Source organism: Gadus morhua, chromosome 9 (genome assembly GCF_902167405.1).
Source record: "Gadus morhua chromosome 9, gadMor3.0, whole genome shotgun sequence".
Classification (NCBI taxonomy): Eukaryota; Metazoa; Chordata; class Actinopteri; order Gadiformes; family Gadidae; genus Gadus; species Gadus morhua.
The window spans coordinates 15542581-15559001 of NC_044056.1; the positions used below are offsets into that span (position 1 = coordinate 15542581).

At 43.1% G+C, this 16421-nt stretch overlaps 3 protein-coding genes across 4 annotated transcripts in view; 1 reads left to right on the plus strand and 2 right to left on the minus strand.

Moving 5' to 3' along the window:
- The window catches only part of cecr2 (CECR2 histone acetyl-lysine reader), a 35511-nt gene extending 31098 nt beyond the window's left edge, over positions 1 to 4413 (minus strand). Inside the window, exon 1 of the mRNA XM_030365439.1 lies at positions 4104 to 4413. Within this exon, the coding sequence (XP_030221299.1) occupies positions 4104 to 4223 (120 nt within the window). The 5' untranslated portion in view covers positions 4224 to 4413. The remainder of the gene's footprint in view (positions 1 to 4103) is intronic.
- Positions 4414 to 5309: 896 nt separating this feature from the next.
- On the plus strand, positions 5310 to 12967 carry slc25a18 (solute carrier family 25 member 18). 2 transcript variants are annotated; one of them, XM_030365807.1, is made up of 12 exons: positions 5310 to 5658; positions 6009 to 6091; positions 7048 to 7294; positions 8021 to 8395; positions 8634 to 8756; positions 9328 to 9383; positions 9632 to 9722; positions 9923 to 10038; positions 10280 to 10454; positions 10923 to 11101; positions 11247 to 11322; positions 11415 to 12967. In XM_030365807.1, the coding sequence occupies exons 4-12, from the start codon at positions 8376 to 8378 to the stop codon at positions 11557 to 11559; spliced, it is 981 nt and encodes a 326-aa protein (XP_030221667.1). In that variant the 5' UTR covers positions 5310 to 5658; positions 6009 to 6091; positions 7048 to 7294; positions 8021 to 8375; the 3' UTR covers positions 11560 to 12967. The 2 variants fall into 2 exon arrangements, with proteins under 2 accessions (XP_030221667.1, XP_030221666.1); XM_030365806.1 differs by lacking the exons at positions 5310 to 5658; positions 6009 to 6091 and adding an exon at positions 6672 to 6853.
- A 2-nt stretch (positions 12968 to 12969) lies between these two features.
- On the minus strand, positions 12970 to 16350 carry atp6v1e1a (ATPase H+ transporting V1 subunit E1a). Its single transcript, XM_030365808.1, has 9 exons — positions 16154 to 16350; positions 15671 to 15736; positions 15467 to 15576; positions 14955 to 15021; positions 14287 to 14376; positions 13924 to 13992; positions 13745 to 13839; positions 13460 to 13547; positions 12970 to 13328 (listed from the first exon to the last, which is right to left on the minus strand). Exons 1-9 carry the CDS (start codon positions 16184 to 16186, stop codon positions 13266 to 13268), a joined length of 681 nt encoding a protein of 226 aa, XP_030221668.1. The 5' UTR covers positions 16187 to 16350; the 3' UTR covers positions 12970 to 13265.
- Positions 16351 to 16421: the final 71 nt, after the last annotated feature.

Below are 16421 nucleotides of genomic sequence, written 5' to 3' on the forward strand. Positions count from 1 at the left end.
GTGTCAGGGGGTTGTTGTGCACACCAGAAAGAGAGGATGATCTGGGGATGTGTCAGCAGGTGGGAGAGAGGGAGAGGAAGAGAAAAGGAGGGGCATTCAGGGAGAGCGGAACGTAAGGGCGATTGAATGGTGAACATTCTAGGGGCGAAGAAACCTGGCAGGGAAGAATCAAGCCGAGATAGCGGGATAGAACAAACAAGGCTTGATGAAAGGCTCATTGTTGACAAGTGTACTCCCTTGTGAGTGAGTGTGTTGGAGAGTTGGGTGCTCCATTCTAGTTGCCTGGGGCCTGACAAAGGAGCTGAGCAGGCCGGGGTTAAAAGCTAAAGATATTCAGGATGAAAGCCTCTAAACACTGATCCCTTGGTGGGGCTGCTGCTCACACTGGCTCAAACATGAGTCGCTGACCCGTCTCCAGTCCACAGTGCAGCTGATGCCCGCTGACACAGACATGCATAGTACAGCAACATACCAAAAAGCCTGTATGTTTTCTAGAGAGGACACACACACACACACACACACACACACACACACACACACACACACACACACACACACACACACACACACACACACACACACACACACACACACACACACACACACACACACACACACAGGCCATCACAGAGCAACATTTATAAACATTGGACCCCAACCCAAACCACTCTCCCAACCACACCCACATGCTCACGTGATTTAATCCACTGGCTACGTAGACAAGAAAACAACGGCAGCCATCTCTTGCTTATTGGCCAAATCTAATAGGACTAAATCTCCTTTTTACAATCTCACTGGGGGCTACAGAGAGAATAGAGCTCCCCCCACCCAGAAGAGCTGCAGCGCCCAGAAAGAAAGCAGAGAGCTTCACCCTCCAGGGGGAGGGAAAGAAAGAGTACCATCTGGGGTTTAGTCATGGTGATGCCAGTGCTGGGGCTGGGGGTGAGAGAGGGAGAGAGACAGAGGGTGCTGGGGACCATGGAAGGGGTAGAGGGCCAGAGACAGGGGGCTAGGGATGGTAGCAGTGGCACTGGAGGAGAGGGAGGCTGGAGGAGAGGGACGGCGGGTCCATAATGGTGAGAACAGGCCCAGAGAGCTGGCAGGGAGGGGGATGAAAGAGAGAGATACACAGATGGAGCTGTGCTAGCAGATGTAAAACAGTTTGCTGGATCATGAGTAAAACAATAACAATCCAAATAAAAGGATAAATAGAAATAAGATACATTTATTAAAATATACATTTAATCAATTCAAGTTACAACAGCTAGTTTAGCCTGAATTAGGGCGGTATTGGGAAAGGTACAACAACAACTGCCACAGTAACCTCTGTCATTTGCAATGTCTATTTATCCCAATGCCGCTTCAGACAGACACTTTATACAAATACACCTCCTCTTGGTTCCCGCGCCTCACCAAACTACAGTGAGTGGAGTGAGTCAAAACAGGAAGGGCTGTTTTGTATGGCTGGCTAAGGTGAGGAGTGTAAAAGGCAAAGTCTCCTGACTCTCCACAGAAAGAAAAGATGGCCAATGGCACCACGGCAATGGCATCACTAAGTTTGTTAATATCCAGCCTTGGAGCGGTAAAAGGTATTGCTTTCAAAAGCTGCGTTCATAAAAAAGAAAAGGGGGGCATATCTGGCAGTACTGGGACCATCAATAGTGGATTCTGCCCAGCGGATCGTTCCCTCCCTTTCAAAGCTGCCGTGTTCAGCGATCTTCATGACCATTTGTATATATGCATTTGTATGCCTTCAAATACCTACAGGCAACCTTAAATGGTTCAGTGACCCCACCTTAAATGGTTTAGTGACCTTAAATGGTAATGATACATCAATCTGTATCATTACCATCATCTATGGTAAAGGACATTGCCAAATGGTTCTGTACTGGCTACAGAGTTATGAGCCGCGCTGTTGATCAAAAGTAGAAATCTTATCCCACTGGGAGAGCAGCCAGTGTGTCCACAATGTTGGACTCACGAAATGTGATGGACATGTCAATATTACATATTGGACTCAACTGATCCCCACCATCACCACACCATCTCCGGCCATTTTCCCAAATCCTGTGCACCCAATTTTTGCGTTATCAAGCCATGGAGTTAAGGCTACATGGAGTCCATATCAAATGGGTAATCATGGAATCTTCTAACAAAAACGAGTAGACACAGATGAAGAAACGGTATCCTTCAACCGATATACAATATGATTTCAATCATCTGTTGACAAATTTGGTTAGGAAGACAAATTCCTTTCATCTTCCAATTAACAAGAGGGCAAACGTCATTCGGACTATTACTGAACCAAGGATGACTGACAGCGGCCTAGAAAGCTTGTCTTGCCTGTTGTTCTGGTATGCAGAACAACTCAAAACCAGAATGACGACCTTCACTCAGAAAGTGTGCACTCAGAAAGTGATTTCACTTACTTTACAGAGACTAGTTTGCCCTTGAATCTTTTGTATACCAGTGCAATGGAAATTGGCACATGTATCTCACAAGGTCTCATCTGTAAACAAATCAAGGAGCACAGAAGGACATAGTATAGGCTTTGGTCCAGGAACCAGGAAGCCATTGAAACATTTCTCTAAAGAAGCTGATGAGTCACTTTGTTACAGGATCTGTTCCTGTAAGCGCGGAATCCAAAAAAAAAAGTGGCCTTAATATCACGTACAAATTGCCCATTTTCTAAAAGTTAAATCAAATTGAGATAGATAGATAGATAGATAGATAGATAGATAGATAGATAGATAGATAGATAGATAGATAGATAGATAGATAGATAGATAGATAGATAGAGGTTATTTCAGTAAAAATTTTCATATTAACTCAAGTCCTTATCCCACAAAATGCAACAGTACATAAAACCCTGAACTTTCATGTAAACTAGGCTCAATGCGATCGCCATCTGCTAGTCCCCCCCACACACACACACCCATCCAATAACAAAGCGTTGCCTGCGTGTGTCTCTCCCGCGGGGGTGGGGGGAATGAGTGATGGGGATCGTTGATGCGTGATGTTGACCGTACACAATTATTGTAATGCGATCATTTCTCGACAAATTAGGCTATATATTAAGCTGTAATTTGGCCCGTGAGTTAATATAAAACACCAAAAGATGCACTTTATAACAGTCAATCACCATAATGTAAAAGAGCACCGATCCTGAGATCACGATGCATATATATCTACAAACAATGGCATACGTATACTTTTATGTCACGGTTGGAAAATATACATGATACGCATGTTATATTTTGTTCATCCAGTTAAGGTACGCGATTTACCAGTGGTCCTTCACGCAAAAACGGGACAGGATAAGAAAACAATGACTGGGGAGGCATCTGCGTCCCCACGGCATCCCAAGCCAGATGGCTTTCAACTGAAAGACAATCAACTCGAACTTTTAATCGAAAAACAAAGTATCGAACCTTTTGGCCATGGGCTCACCAGTTACTTTGTATTGCTGTTCGAATATATTATTGAGATCGTATAGAATCATATTGCACCAAATACAGTAAAATAATTATGCACTCCCTATACACATTGGAATTGCCTGCATTCATGAAAGAAAATGCAGGAATAGTGTTTCAGTTTAGTGACTGTTAAATTAAGACCAAACATTTTAAGAACTAGGGTCGAACAGTGATATAAACAAGAGCGCAATGTTATGCCTCTCCCCCATGAAAACAAATGGGTCGCACATGGTTCCACAGCACTGCATCTCATAATAAAGTGAATAATAGACGAGCGTCGTCGGGCAAAGAGCGTCGAACCCAGAACTAGTGCCGAGTCGAGAGCCATATTCGACCTGCTACAATGTTTACATTTAACCAGAGATGATAAAACAGCCAATACATTAAGTACAGGTAGCTGTGCTAACTAGTTGGCTAACACGTTACCTAACCGGATTGTATTAGCGACACAAACTCGTAGAGAAGTTCAGAGAACAAATTCAGCTAACCAGCCAGTAAGCTAGGGAGTTACGTTATGCAAAACAACGCGGACGCACTGCGAAATCAAGAAAGCTGACTTAAAATAGCTTTTTATTGCAACAATTAAACACGATACTGGTTGTTATGGCGGTTCCGCTTCTTGTTTACCTCTATTTCAAAGTCTGGAAGGTTGAACGCTGTCCTGAACAACGAACAGAAGTGCGCTATGGCGGGTACTTCCCACCAGGACTGGATCTCTTCTACAGAAATTGTACATCCCTGTGACATTTTCGTACTGGAAAATGTCAAACTTTGTTCATCACATTAGAATAGGTGTTCTTCGATTGGTCATTAATTCCCCGCCACGTCAAACGTATCTCATATATAGGACGAAAGTTGCTGTTGACGATCCATCCAGGCAGTTGCCATTGCGACCGTGGAGCGCTACAATCTGTTTCAATCACAATTTCTGAGGAGCTGAACAGATGGGGGAGGCGCTACGCGTACGTGCGAGGTAGTCCGAGAGAGGATCCTGAATTATAGTGTTTCCGGCCTGCCACTCAATTTCCGGTCGCTTGCATGTTATGGGTTGCGTTGCGTACGTATAGTCCCTGGAGCTAGAAAAAGAAGAACATGGCATAGAGAACCACATTGACAAGCAGCATGTGTATGTCTTTATTCCAAACATTTAAGACGCAATATCAAAACAGATAACGGATCCCGATATCCCTATAAAGTATCTCCTCTGTTAAACCCGTGACACCGAAGTCCCACCCTCTCTGTATTCAATAACGATAATTTACAGTATCATCTGCCAGGCATTCCATCTTCAGATAAGAACGCAAGGGGACAAAGTTAGGTATGACAGTGATTTAGACTGGATATTTAAGTACACGGCAACGGAATTGATTTGAAGCTAGGTTTCTAAAATTATCAATTTACACCATGCTATGAAAATTAAAAGTAGGCCTTTCTGTTATTTAATTGATCGCATTTGTTGGCATGACAATCTTGAATGTGCAGCGACCATTTAAGGGAATACACTTGCCTAAGATCCCTGTTCTTAATGGATATATGGTTCAGGTAGATTTATCGATTCCTTGGATTTTCTGGAGGATTAAGCAACATTTCGGGTTTAAATCTCTTTTCTTAATCAATTTGTGTGTCCTAATTACCGAGGAAGGTGAGAGTAGTGATGTTACGTAGCCTATTCAATGTGTCAACTTCAATTGCAGAATTAAATTAGGTCTTTAGAAAATGTAAATGGAACCGGTGTTTGACGTTAAATTGAACTGCACAATAAGATATAATGTGTTTTTTTAAAAAAAACATAAATAAGCAAAGCTCGGGCTCCACCTAACGTCCTCTCTGAAAACTGCATCTGTGTGTCTTGGGATAGGGCGGGGGCATGAGTCTATTCCTCCTCGGAGCGTCGCAATAGGATTTTATTACAAGCACTTTGTCACGCTTTCCAAACAGAAACAATAGCAAAAACACTGTTGCCACTGTTTTCATCATTGTTTCTTTCTTAACTAACCAAACCACCAATGACCTAGCCAAAGTTAAAGTTGTTCACCGTTGCGGCCACCTTTTTCAGCAAAAGAGCACGTTAACTAGTTGTCCTCACTCCCCTTTATCTTGGGCAGTGTAGTAAACACAGCCATCACAGTGGAACCATCACTTTTATTTCTGGACGCTTAGGAGCCCAATTCCACTGAAAGCGGTAAGGTTTCTAGCATGTTCATGTTCCAACCTCCAATGTCTATATAATTCTATTTTCTCATAAAGCTTTCCTTAATGGTCGTCTATAATTGACCTTTTTGATATTCTAAGAAAGGAAATTAAGAAAACGGCATGGCATGTAACTATTTGTAATCCAAGCTGTCTCACAAATGACAAGGGGATAACGAACAAGAGCAAGGATTAATGCTCACTTCAGTATACACATATAGATGGACCCAACATTTGGATTCAACCCTATTTCCTTCGCTTACTATTATGACAGAAGTCAAAAGCATGTGATATTGCAGTAGGGGTTAATTTATCTTACCCAGCCTTTTCTTTTTTTCCCAGACGGCACCAGTCACCACTGTTTGCAGCATGCCTCTCAGACACCTCCATCTGGATGAAGGCATACACACGCGTTCATCATCCTGGTAGGATATTGATGTAGCTACTCTGATTTGGATGATTTGCTGTTTTTATCCAAGCTGCATTGGGTAAAAACACCTGCTAAATGACTGAATGTAAGAAAAATATTCTGTAATATTCTGCCAGGATGCCACGGCTGAGGAGACACAGGATGAGTTGTGCTTCCCTCAACCGGAATGAATAAATGAGTCAATTGGCTAATGCTGGTTAATATATATTGGCAAGGCAGTGCATTGTGTTCACATGCATCTTTCTCCTTTGCTCTTTAAATAGCCTCTATTAACTCTCAATGAAAACAAAGGTCATTCTATCTCAAAAAGACTCTACTGGGTCATTAAGACCCCATTCAACCATATTGTATTGTATGGTACTCCAGGGAATTATGTAATATCAGTTACTTAGAATGGGTATAAATAACAAACGAGAATGCCACTGGGGCTCAGCAAGTTGATGAATAAAATAACAAAAGTCACACTACATCACATTTGTACCGGCCATGTCTGCGGCAGTGGCTGAGGTGCAGGCATGAGTTAATGTGGAGTTGTATTAGCGCCCTAGACCTATGAGGCTGGGCCGTGTCAAACGGGGGGAATCAGCGTGAGAGGGAGGAGCTTAGGCGAGAGGACAATGCTGCTGTTTGTGCAACGGCCCCCGAGCGGCGGCTGGCTTGCTCAGATCGCTCTCGCTTGACTACCAGTGCTGCACACATTGTTGAAGGGAAAGGAGAGTGGACAGCTTGATCCTGCCTACAGGATGCACCCACAGAGGTAAGTTCCCCCCCCCATGCCCCACTATAGCCTGTGGGAGAAATGTAAGGGTTTTCTGCACTGTCTCTCATGGGGAGCTGTGTGTGTGTGTGTGTGTGTGTGTTTGTTTTATCTGAGTTTGGGGGAAGTTGAGGTTCGGGAACCAACCTCAACGTTGGCTCAGGGTGAAACGGTTTTGTCTGTGTTTTTGGCAGGCCTTCTTGTGCGTGAAAGGAGCTGAGCTGAAAGAAAGTTCCCCAGAAAGAGGCTCACTGAGAGGCATGTGCAGAATGTGACCAGGATCCAGCCTGGATAAGACAAAGACTGAGAAAAGGCAAGTGGGTCGAAGGAAGACGAATTAGTAGTAATTTAAGAATTGTAGTAAATGACAGCTTCAAAAGGCTAATTGAAGGTCATCTTGAAGTGGTCCAAACTGTGAAGAGATGAAGGAGTAAGTAAAACGTGAGTAATTCCTTCTGTACTTTTTGAAAGGGAGCAAACATTTACTATAGAGTTTACAGTTTACAGTTTAAATAAACAAAGGGGAAATGAGGTGTAGAGGTTAAAAGTGGGATTAATTAATAATCCTTGGGCACTAAGGAGTGAGAAAGAATGGAAAAGAATGCGGGACGTGCATAGACTCTGAGTGTTCTGATTTCACAACAGGGTTGCACGACATTGTTATCATTTAAAGCATTCTCCTTGAGGTAGACCACAAGCTACGGGGGGCTCAGCATGAACCAAAATAAAATAGAGTCTTGTAAAACTTCTTTATTTAAAATAGCTCTTTCAGTTATTTTGTAAATGGTGGAATTCAAACGGTGTAAAATAAAAGCGGTGACCCTGTCATCTTTCAGTTACTCCCCTGTTCGGTAGATCAAATGGACTTATCCATTTAGTGGGCAGATTAGAGAGATTTAAGAATGTTTGGCTTCAGTGTGGCACTCTTAAAATATTCTACTTTTCATTAGTTTATGAATAAGCATGTTGGATGTTTAGGCTGATATTCATGATCGATTTTTCAAATGAGCAGTCAAACAGAGAGTGCAAACTTCTATTCAGTCAATCTGTGAAAGGTACAACCCCCTCTAACCCACTAACCTTGCCCACACAATGCCTTTGTTAACTCTATCCCTTGGGTTGAATAGGATCATCTTTCATGTGTATTAACAGATACTGTCTTTTCAGGCAGCTGCCGAGGGACCGGGATTTGGCGTGAGACACAGCAGAGCAGAAAGGCTGGGTGGAATACACATGTCTATCATTAGAGGTTGGAACCACATCTCAACGGAAAAAAGGGCTCCATCAGTGCCACTCCAGGAAGGAGCATGCCCAGCCTAACTTGTGTTACATCAAAAGTGCAGTGAGCGATATTCGTGGCGTGCTACATGCTGAGAGAGCAGCCCAGGATTTGGCTCTAATCAGGGGCAGTATCACCTAAGGCCGCGTGCCAACCCAAAGGAATCAGGAAAGGCGGGTGAGGAAAAGGAAAGAAGTAACGGTTCAGACAAGAGAAGAGGAACAGAGCCCAGCCCCAGGCAGGATGGCCGACAAGAGAGTCAGGTGAGGTCCAAGTCCTTCGTAATGAAGCCGTAGAACAAGTCATCAAATTAGTTTGTTTCTTTGGTTGTGTGTTTGATTACATGTGTGGTATGAACCTTTGTGTCTTCATTGATGTTGTTTTATTAATCCATGGCCAATGTCCTCAACATTTGCATACCGTGTTCCACAGCAGGTGCATTGTTTTGCATGTATCCATGTGGTTGTGTTTGTGTGTGTCTGTATGTTGGTATTCTTACAGCCTCCCTGCTAAGCTGATTAATGGGGGCGTTGCCGGGCTTGTTGGTGTGACTTGTGTGTTTCCGATTGACCTGGCCAAAACACGCCTCCAGAACCAGCAGGGTGCCCAAGTCTACAAAGGATTGTGAGTTGGGCTCCCAATTAAATCATATCACATGAATGATGTGTATATAAAGTATAGGGTGTTGGAAACCCCCCGTTAGGTACTGTTTAGGAGATATTTGATTAGGGCTTATCCTACCAGAGGATCACCGGATGCCTCTTGCTTGGTCCTTTTCTACGCAAACAAAAAAGCGTGTGTGGTTTTTGTAGTAGCAGTACTCTAAAAACGTTTCAATTTTGTGCCATCCATCGATTAACCTTGAAGGATGGGGCAGCTAACCCATACAAACCCTTTCAAAATATAGTAGTCTTTGTATAAACCACCTAGGTATTTCATAGCGTTATGTTTTATCTGTATATTTTTTCTACACTAGTGATAAGACATATTCATTTAATATCCTCCTTATTATTAAAGTTGTTATCACAGCTAATATCACAATATTTTATATCACACAAAGCTTTTATTAACAATCAGTGTAGCTTGCATATTTTTTCCAAAAGTTTAAATTGCTATGTCTAATTTGTCTTATACACCAGGCTCAGAATATGGCTATTTATAAAAACAACAACAACCCTTTTCTTGTGTTTTGAAGGCTGGATTGCTTGGCTAAGACCGTGCGGTCAGAAGGCTATTTCGGATGTTATCGAGGTATTTGTTTCCATTCCATGATCCTCACATCAACAAGCCCCCATCCTTTATAATTACCTTAATGTGTCCACCTAAACTTGTCCCTTCTTCTTCCGGGCTTGGGTCTTTTTATAGCCACTAGTTTACATTGACCCTAGCTTCCCAGGCTGGCAAACCATATGTTGCCGTGTTGTTGGGTGTTGTGATCATGTGTCTTAGTGCAAGCTGCCGCGCATGTCACTTCAATCCGTTGTGATGATCCACTACAGGCGCTGCAGTGAATCTCACCCTTGTCACTCCAGAAAAAGCCATCAAATTGGCAGCCAATGACATCTTCAGACAGAAGCTCTCGAAGGACGGGTAGTTCTTCTTTGGTCCCCAAGCTTTACAAAATCACATACACATACAGTTCAACTCATGCCGATTGGCCGAATTGTCAATTTAAAAATGTATTTGAATCTAACCTAATTTCTATGTTTATCCCGACCATATATGCCTCAAAAGTTGTTAGTATTCAATATATTGGGTCCACTATATCTGTATATTTCGTCCCTCCCCAGAAAGCTTCCTCTATGGGGGGAGATGTTGGCAGGGTGTGGGGCTGGGACCTGTCAGGTTGTCGTCACCACGCCCATGGAAATGCTTAAAATCCAGCTGCAGGATGCAGGAAGGCTGGGTAAGCCTGGCATTCCGAACACATATATTTCCAGTGAATTGCAATCTCACGTGTGTGTAAAAGCTCAGATATGTCAAAATACTTGGAAAGAATAAGAATTGAGAGGGTAATCAGAAGATCATGGCTCCTAATTGTTTTCCTCTATTTAAAATAGGTGACAAACTGAAATCTTTACATCTCTGGCCACATTTAAGTGCAATGGGTGAGTGAGCACATGACTAGCATCTGATGTGTTCTTTAGCTGCCCAGAGGCCGGCCCCTACCCCGGCCCAGGCCGGGGCCCCTGGCCCATCGCTGGTGGCTGCCCCCCCTGCCCGGCCAGCCTTTCGGACCTCTGCCACCAGCATCACCCTGGACCTGCTGAGGACCCAAGGGCTCGCTGGCCTCTACAGAGGTGCCTGGGCCACACTATTCAGGTCTGCCTGCCCGCCTGCTGCCTGCCTGTCTGCCTCCTCGCCTGCTGCCTGTCTGTCTGCCTGTCCTCCTTTCTTCTTTAAACTGAATATAATACTCAACCGTTCTCCATATGCTCAACGCATTCTACTGAGAACTAACAAAAATAAAACATAAAATGGACGAAGTCAACAATATACTTTCTGTGGGCCAAATTTGGTTTATTCGGATTGAACTTCATTTTAATTTATTCATTGAGGATTGTATAACCGTAGTCATGCCAGCAATGGGACTTTGTTTATCAGTACTAATGAATCAATAGATTTCCTGCAGCTATGTCTGTTGCCTGAAGCATGCTGCACTTTCTCTCTCTCCCAATAAACCTCAGCGATTCATCTGTGGCCCTCTTCTTCCTCGACGGCTTCACATTTTTCTCTGGGCCTGCTTGGTTCCCTTCCAACTGACTTTGCCTCACGTTCGTGTGCTTCCAGGGATGTCCCTTTCTCCATGATCTACTTCCCGCTGTTCGCCAACCTAAATGCGCTGGGCCCAAGAGGGGTGGGCGCTAGTTGCCAGGGTAATGGGAACGAGCGAGCACCCTTCTTGCAGTCGTTCCTGTCAGGTTGCATTGCGGGGTCAGTGGCAGCTGTAGCCGTGACGCCATTGGATGGTAAGTACAAAAAGGGAGGGACATAAAGAGGGATAGGAATGTCCTCTTGCCACTGCTAGCCTCAAACCCTGCTACAATGGGTTTTGGTCTAATCTCCATACTCCCACCTGATTGAAGTGACATGTGGTTTTCCATGTTGCTCTAGTCATAAAGACTCGTCTGCAGACCTTGCAGAAGGGAGAGGGTGAGGACAGCTACAGAGGGATCCTTGATTGTATAAGGTGAGGACAACACATAATGCTGTGGCCCTCTACGTTGTGTCGTGTGTATCTTTGCCTCCTGACTGTCCACCTCCTGCCCGTGTGTTGTACAGACGCATCATCAGCCGTGAGGGCCCCTCTGCGTTCCTGAAGGGGGCGACGTGCCGTGCGCTGGTCATCGCCCCTCTCTTCGGCATCGCACAGGGCATATACTTCCTTGGTGTTGGCGAGGCGGTGCTGGAGTCGCTGGGCGTCTAAAGCCCTTTTGCAAGGGCCATGGCATTTCTCTTCCACTAAATGTTATTACTTACACGTTGTGAATAAACAGCAGTGAACGGTGGATGCACACGATGGACAGGTAGCTACCCAAAATGGGAAATGAGAGATAACAGGAGGACATCTCTTGACTGACTAATATGTAGACCAATGGTCCACTCTTTAATGTTTAATGTTCAACAAGGTTTCAAAGGTCCGCCAGGTTCTTGTGTGCGTGGATAAACGGGTAGTTATTTCCCTAGTCGTCCCGGGTACTTCCAGGGTAATATCTAGGGCTGGTATTTCCCCCCAGAGATAATTCAGTCTGACTGAATGCCACAATGTAATTGACCACTTCCTTGTTTGCATGTAATGAAAATCCGATGTTTTCTTAGGTTTGTATATGCCGATTGGAGAGTACGGCTGAAGTCCGAATAGCAACCGCCTCAAACGTTTCTTTGCCTAACGAAGGGGCTTAGCCTACTTCCGCCCCCATCATGCATTACTCCCCCACAGCCGCAAATTTAAAGTTGTAATCTTGGCTCTCCTCAATGGAGAGGCAATGCCTGCCCGTGACTTCAAAGTCTTTGGATAATCTGCTGATAATGCTTTAAGCCTGGTGTGTGTCCTGTACATCCCCACATGCTTCTTACGGTCTGTAGGCCTCAGGTTAGAGTGCTGGGCCACTCTCTCGTGGCCTTAACTTCCTCTTCTGGAGGTCCGAAGAACTTCAAGCCATGCTGGATTTATTGCTCAGTATTACTCTTTTTTGTTTTTATATATATTTTACGCCAAGTACTTTACCTGAAGAATTTATAGAACAGTAATATATGCAATGAAGCCTTATCTTAGATGAAAGTCTCTAGCCCAAATTAAACGTCTACATATAATATCCTATCATGGTTGTATCTACTTGCCGGAAATTAAAGACCCTTGTGAAATGGGCCTCCCCACCTCCTCTTAAAGGGTTTTACGATTCTCCTAAGGGTCAACAGTCCCACGTCCTTTTACTTCTGGTCCAGGGAGATACTCTGCAACTGTAATTTCTCTCAACAAGTATTTCAGCTCACTCAGACCTCAACTCCATCAGCGGGGTAATGAGACTTGCTGGATTCGGAGGGCGAGCGAGAAAGGGCTGGAAATGAAAACCTAACCCAGGAATGGAATTGATTTGTAGATTTTGTTCAAGTTTTTCAAGGACAATGACATTTGACAGCCCACCTAGCATTATGGCATATTTTCCTGACAATTGTTATTGGTCCTCATAAATCCACTAGGTGGAACTAAAATCTTTTTTTCTACCTTTCTAATGAGGCTAAAGTACCTAGATAATAGTATTTAGACAATATAGTTCACATTTAGATTAATGTGTTGTTTACAGGTTGTAAATAAAATAGATCTTGTCAATTCATGTTCAGTTGTAAATTATTTATTATTTTGGCATACATATCAAGTGCTTGACCACTTTGGTAAAATACATTTGTATTGAAGAGGACCATATGCATTGACATTCAACAAAACACTAATTTCATAAGGACACTTCTGGGGCACAAATCTATTCAATACAAAACAATGTCAATGGCACACAAGAGATACCTGAATATCCAGTCTTAGCACTGCAGTGAGTGTAATGGGGGCTCCTGACCAACAATGGCAACCTTTTACACAGTTACAGCCTCCTCATGTCCTCCCACTACTAGTGTATCCATTTAGTCCAGGAATTTACGGTTAGGGTTAGGACCGAACAGTGATTTTCTGACTTCAGGCATCATCTGTAAAAAGGGCAACACGCCAGAGGTTCACTGGTTATGGTATGTTATACATTACAGTGGTTAAACACAGCTACATGCCAGAGTTTCACTGGTTATGGTACGTTATACATTACTGTGGTGAACAGCTCTACCTGTTGGGCCATGAGGTCCAGCCTGCTCTCCAGAGTGTTTGCCACCTTGATCTTTCCGTTGTCATTGTACACTTCCACACCTCCGCAGCTGACACACACACACACACACACACACACACACACACACACACACACACACACACACACACACACACACACACACACACACACACACACACACACACACCAAAATAAGCAAACATCAGCCTTAAGTCGGGTCTATGAATTGGGCTGCCATGTTTGCCAACTGATTGACTACAGTGGGATTCCTCTGTGTGGACTTACATGTCCGATGCAAGAAATCGGTTCTGGTCGATTCTGACGACAATGTTGCTCTTCACAGTGTCTTTATAGACGATTATGTCTTTGTCAATGGCAGCCTGTTGAAGTCATAGAACTGTAAGTGTCTTCTTTAAACAGTACTGCATCCCAGTTGGTTAGCACCAGATTATTTACCCTCTCACCTGTACCATCTCTACGTCCTGTTGTCGGCATCGGACCGTCACTTTAGGCTCTAGTAACTGATAGAAGCCCTGGAAAAGATGTTGCACACATGCAGCAAAAAAGTTAAGACTCAGTCGGCTTTCACGCTGTAATGAATCTCTAATGTTTGGAAATATATATTACACGCACACACACAAACACACACACACACACACACACACCTTATAAATCCAATATCAATATCTATGATATTGGAAAGCATTTTTTATTATAACACTGGTCTTTCATTAATATCAGCCAATCTACAGCATCTTCCACTATAACACATACTGTTGTAACCCCACATACAAGTTTAGCATGGGAAGGCAGACAGGGCAATTTACCTGCAAGATCAAACCCTCCAACAACGCAGAGTATCTGGCAGGGTCTTGGGAAATATCTCCAAGTCTCTGGCGGGCCTCGTTCAACAAGTCCTGCAATTAATCAACAATAATACTGACTGGCTACGCTCCATGGAATGAACCTGTGTGTGGTATGGCATCGCATAGGTCACTACGCTGTTAGTCAGCCTGAATGTGTGAGACACCAGTTGTCAAAGCACTTTGATTGTCAACAGCGGTTAGAGAAACTCAACATAAAATCAAACCACTTAACCTTTCAGCCAACCAAATACTACATACATCCATCCACTATGTATTCCTCTAAACAACAGACTACAGGAGAATAGCTGTAAGAATGGATGACATGATAAGCCTGTTTCAGTCATGTGCATTAGCTCCACCTGCAGGCAGGAAAGTGTCAGACTTTGCCACGGGCTGGAGAACACATATTCATGGCATATACAGCAAACAAAACACAAAATATGCGACACCCAAATGCAAATCTTAGGTCTGAGGTGTGCATAGTAACATGCAATACATCAAACCTGAGGATACAAATATGGGTATTTCGAACAAATAATATTTAAAATGTGTAGGTCTGGTAAAGAAAAATGTTTCCTATGCGAGTGTAGCCCTGTACTTCTGGTGTGGCGGAGAGGGTGACCACTGACCACGATCATGTCATCCCGAGCCTTGAGCACCTTCAGCCGCGACTGGTTCAGCAGATTGGACATCTGGCTGTTATCCATCAGGGAACAATTACCATTTGCATGAATACAAATTATTAGCATTGGTCAAACACACTGCACCCACTCCAAAGCAAGCTGGATTTAAAGGACTGCAAGGGTAGTTGTACTTGTTGTTTAATTCCCGTTCGAGGAGGTTGTAATAAAGTTATTTTTTATTGTATTTTAGTTAAACTGTACTTGAGTATTGCATATATCATAATTTATTGTACACATTATTTCAGAAGGCAATTCACATTATAGCGAAACAAAACAGTATGCCGTTTTAACATATCAATATAAGCCTTTATATTGATATAGTATGTATATATGTATCTATTGATATGTTATATCATTAGATCTTTTCAGCCTACATATTTGCCAACCAAAATTTAGCATAAAAACCTATCGAGTCCCATTTTCTGTTCTCTATATCCTGTAAAACACCTACATCTTACATTTTCTTGTGCTGTTCAATCTGCTTTTCCTTTTTCTCATAGAATTCCATGATTTTCACCCTTTGTGTCTGCACTAAACGACCTTTCTCTATGTTGAACTCTTCCTCCGCCTGAAATCATTGGGAACAGGGATAGCATGTTATGTTGATCACTTAGCCTGAAAATATTCTTGATAAAACATTGAGTATAAGCATCTGAATATACCTTTGCATCAATTTCTTCTGCTTTCTCATTGGCCTCCTGTTCAATAAAGGCCATCATATGCTTGATCTGTCAAAAGTTATGCAATGTTAGTGAATAATAAACTCATTGCACGCTCATACAAACAGAGTTTCGACGAACCTCAAGTTTTATGAATATGTATACAGTATAAGTAAATTTTGCGGCACAACAGTGTTTATTCTGCAAGTAAGTGACACCAAGATCAATGAATACATTGAAGTACAAGTAATTCTTGTAGGAGTATCAACTTTTAGCACATTAGCTTTTTTAACTTCACTTGGTTTTCAGTTTTCGTACAATCATGTTGTCATATCGTGGGCATACAAAAGCACAAGGTGCGATGTCCAAGTTAGAACTACTTTGGTGAGCAAGACGCTGAGTAGTTAACTTAATCACAGATGGTTCAACAAAGTTAGCAGAAGTTAGCTCACCAAGCTGACATGACAAATGTTGGATTAACATTACCTGTTTCTGGACATCGGCATCGCTGAGCGCCATTGCTGATGATCTAAAATGTGTATTATTAATCTAGCGAATAATGCGGTACAAATAAACACAATAAAGCTAACCAATAACTTTCCTAAATACCCTTTAGTTCCTTCTTCGGGTGGTTTTGACACCACCTGACCGAGTTTCTACCAGTCAGCTGACCCCAGCTGGGGCGGGACGCTACTGAGCAGCGTCACTTCTGTTTTTGATTGCCGTCTTTATATAAATTATAGTTTATATTATT

Excerpts from the sequence above, each read along its gene's own strand:
- slc25a18 (XM_030365807.1), top strand. The coding sequence starts at position 8,376 with ATGGCCGACAAGAGAGTCAG. Across the intron at positions 10,039-10,279 it reads GCAGGATGCAGGAAGGCTGG|CTGCCCAGAGGCCGGCCCCT; the intron begins GTAAGCCTGGCA and ends TGTGTTCTTTAG. Across the intron at positions 11,102-11,246 it reads AGCCGTGACGCCATTGGATG|TCATAAAGACTCGTCTGCAG; the intron begins GTAAGTACAAAA and ends ATGTTGCTCTAG.
- atp6v1e1a (XM_030365808.1), bottom strand. The coding sequence starts at position 16,186 with ATGGCGCTCAGCGATGCCGATGTCCAGAAACAG. Across the intron at positions 15,737-16,153 it reads ATGCCGATGTCCAGAAACAG|ATCAAGCATATGATGGCCTT; the intron begins GTAATGTTAATC and ends AACTTTTGACAG. Across the intron at positions 15,022-15,466 it reads ATTGAACAGCACAAGAAAAT|CCAGATGTCCAATCTGCTGA; the intron begins GTAAGATGTAGG and ends GATGGATAACAG.